This window comes from Geospiza fortis, unplaced genomic scaffold (genome assembly GCF_000277835.1).
Source record: "Geospiza fortis unplaced genomic scaffold, GeoFor_1.0 scaffold114, whole genome shotgun sequence".
In the NCBI taxonomy this organism is placed as follows: domain Eukaryota; kingdom Metazoa; phylum Chordata; class Aves; order Passeriformes; family Thraupidae; genus Geospiza; species Geospiza fortis.
Window position 1 is genome coordinate 1,524,275 of NW_005054383.1, and position 3,010 is coordinate 1,527,284.

Below are 3,010 nucleotides of genomic sequence, written 5' to 3' on the forward strand. Positions count from 1 at the left end.
AAAAAGTCACAGCTCTCACTTGCCAACTTCAACACAGAAGTCTCCTCGGATGGTGCCAGGCCTGGATTCAGCTGGGTTGGTCTCCCCGATCATGGTGCGAACAGTTTTCACCACATCCAGGCCCTGCCAGACCTACAGGAGAGCAAAAGCAGGATCAGCTTCCACAGCTGCCCCAGCAGGTCACAGCTGCCCTCTGAATTCCCCACGCTGGTGACAGACAGCAAAGGGTCTCTCCAAATTATTCTTCCAAAACTGATTTTGGAAAATAATCCAAATTGTCTCTGGATTTCTCCCCATCCCTGGAAGTGCTCAAGGCCAGGCTGGATGGGGCTTGGAGCAACCTTGGTCTAGTGGAAGGTGCCCCTGCCATGGCAGGAGGTGGAACGAGACCTTTAAGATCCCTTCCAACCCAAACCATTCTATGATTTAATTTACAACAGAAAACATCCCTGCAGTTCAGTACAGCTTCAAGAGACCCTCTGAGTGGGGATATTGAGACAGAGCTAAAATTCTCCAGAGTAGAAATCCATTTTGATTTAGGTGAAATGTACATCTTTGAGTCTGTGGTTAGAAAACATAGCTATTTAGCCTGACTGCAAAAGCCTAGGCTCAGGGAAACTGCTTCAGTGAAGGACAGAGATAATGGGGGGGAGACAGAGGGTGATAGAGAGAGACAGAGAGACTGCTGTGAGAGCAGGTCAGGCTGACCTAGGAATTCTTTCTGATAAAGAAAAACTAGCAGCAAATGTCACGTGAAATTTGTAAAAATGAATATGTATGAACCTATTGTGAAACTGTATGCATATGGATTTGAGAGGGGGATAAAAAGGGACCTGAAGTTCCCAGCATGCCTTTTAAGGAGAGTAATCTCCACATGCGTCCAGTGGTGTAATAAACATACCGGCTTTACAACTTTCACAAAGTTGTGGACTTTTTGGCTATCTCCACAAAACATTATCACCTTACTTCCACTGTGCCAGCAGCCACACACCTGGCACTCTGTCCCTGCTCCTTGGCCAGCACTCACCATGGCCACGATGGGCCCGGAGCTCATGTACTTCACCAGGCGGCTGTAGAAGGGCCGGTCCCGCAGGGCGCTGTAGTGTTCCTTCAGCAGCTCCTCCGAGGCCTGCACAGAGCACACAGCTCAGTCTGCTCCCACAGGGGCATCTGGGCAAGGGCTGCGCCTCAGGGACGCAGGAAATTAACAGAATGAAGCTCTTGCACAGATGCCCAATTCCAGGAGTGAAACAGCAGGAGCCTGACACAGACAGGCGTTTCCAGCTGCTGGATTACAGTGCCAGCCCTGGAGTACAGGCACAGCCAAGGGCAGACATGCTCCCCACAGCTGGAATCACCCTCCCAGTGCCAGCTCTCCTCTGAGCTGCGAGGATTTGGTGCTGGAATGACACCAGCAGGCTCTACAGACAGAATCCCCAGCAGTCACCAGCACAGCCGAGGCCTGGGGGACCCAGGGGCTCCTCCACTCCAGGGACCCCCAGGCTGGCTGGGCCCAGCCCGCACCTGCAGCAGCTTCATCCCCACCAGCTGCAGCCCCTTCCTCTCGAAGCGCCGGATGATCTCCCCCACCAGGCGCCGCTGGACCCCGTCCGGCTTGATGGCCACGAAGGTTCGTTCATGGACCCCGCCCAAGGCTGCAGGGACAGGGCAGAGCTCTGAGGGGGGAAGGGGACGCCTGCGGGCCCTCTGCCAGGCGGGCACAGGGGGGTGGCAGGGCCTCAGCCGAGGGGACACGGGGGGTGGCAGGAGGTACAGGGCACAGGCCGTTCCCAGGGGGTTCCCGGGGGGCACAGGGGGTTCCCGGGGGGCACAGGGGATTCCCAGGGGGTACAGGGGTTCCCGGGGGGCACAGGGCACAGGGGGTTCCCAGGTTCCCGCAGGGCAGGGCAGGGCGGACCTGGGCGCAGAGGGCACAGGGACAGAGGGGCCTGGCCCGGGCCTTCAGCCGCGGGGTCTCTCCCTGGAAGAGAGGTCCCTGGCCCTCAGGCACAAGGGGATGGGGGTCCCCCGCGCTGTTACCGCCCCCCGCGGAACCATCGTGCCGGGGGCGCGGAGCGGCGGGGCCGAGACACGGGGACGCCGGGAACGGCCCGTTCCCATGGCAACGGGCAGGGCCTGGTGCCGCCGGGGCCCGGTGCAGGCCCGGGGGACACTCCGGGCTCCACCGGGGCGAGATGTCCCGGCCGCGGCCTCCTTGCTGCCGCCTCTGAGCTCCCCTGTGCCGCTGCCACAGCGTCCCGGGTGTTCATAAGACTTTTGCCTCCGCTGTCACTGTCGTTGCGGTCGTGAGTGCACACAATCGTGGTTAGAGCAGGCCGGTGTGGGGCGGCTGCTGTGGTGCTGAGCAGCCCCTCTAGCCCAGGCAGGGAGCTCTGAGCTCCCCAGGGCCGTGCTGCGAGAGCAGAAGGGCAGAGCTGCAGCCCCGCCGGGCTAGGGAGCTCCTCTGTCCAGAGCACAGGCACTGATTCCATTCTGGGGTGTCAGACTCGGCTGTCAGTGCCCTCTCGGCCTCAGGGCTCGTTAGCACTGCGCTCCAGGGCTCCATTTCCTGCGCTCAGGAACTCCCCTCTTGGTTCAGCTCCCTCCAAAATCAGCCTCTGGAAACACCAGCACATGAACTCCTGCACCAGGTGCCCTGTGGAGGGCTGGCTTTGCTCCCAGAGCTGCTCGGGGGCCTCATGGAGTGCTGGCTCTGCTTCCATCTTGCTTCTCGTGTTCAGAGACAGTGTTCTGCTCCCTCTCCTCTGTTCAGGTCCTGGCTGGGACAAGCAGGGATCCATCTCCAAACAGCAGGGATCCAGCTGCTTTATCAAATATCGTTGGAGTAAATTATTCCTGCGTTTGTACCAATCAATAATTAGTGGTTGTATCCTGGAGGTCCAGAGTGTGGCTTTGCCTGAGGAAAGCTGACTCCTTTGCTCCAGCACAGCACGGAAAAGCCTCTGTAGGATAAACTCTGTCTGTTGTGGAGCCGCGGACGCTGCTCAGG

The 3,010-nt window shown here is 59.0% G+C and overlaps 1 protein-coding gene and 1 long non-coding RNA gene across 2 annotated transcripts in view; one reads left to right on the forward strand and one right to left on the reverse strand.

Annotated features, from left to right (window-relative positions):
* Positions 1-1,675, reverse strand: part of LOC102039087 (nucleoside diphosphate kinase 3-like) — a 4,443-nt gene extending 2,768 nt beyond the window's left edge. Inside the window, exons 1-3 of the mRNA XM_031060445.1 lie at positions 1,525-1,675; positions 1,028-1,129; positions 20-132 (exon numbers count right to left, since the gene is read on the reverse strand). Of these exons, the coding sequence (XP_030916305.1) occupies positions 20-132; positions 1,028-1,129; positions 1,525-1,539 (230 nt within the window). The 5' untranslated portion in view covers positions 1,540-1,675. The remainder of the gene's footprint in view (positions 1-19; positions 133-1,027; positions 1,130-1,524) is intronic.
* The window catches only part of LOC115948360, an 18,606-nt gene continuing 17,177 nt past the window's right edge, over positions 1,582-3,010 (forward strand). Inside the window, exon 1 of the long non-coding RNA XR_004082176.1 lies at positions 1,582-1,630. This is a non-coding gene — a long non-coding RNA (uncharacterized LOC115948360). The remainder of the gene's footprint in view (positions 1,631-3,010) is intronic.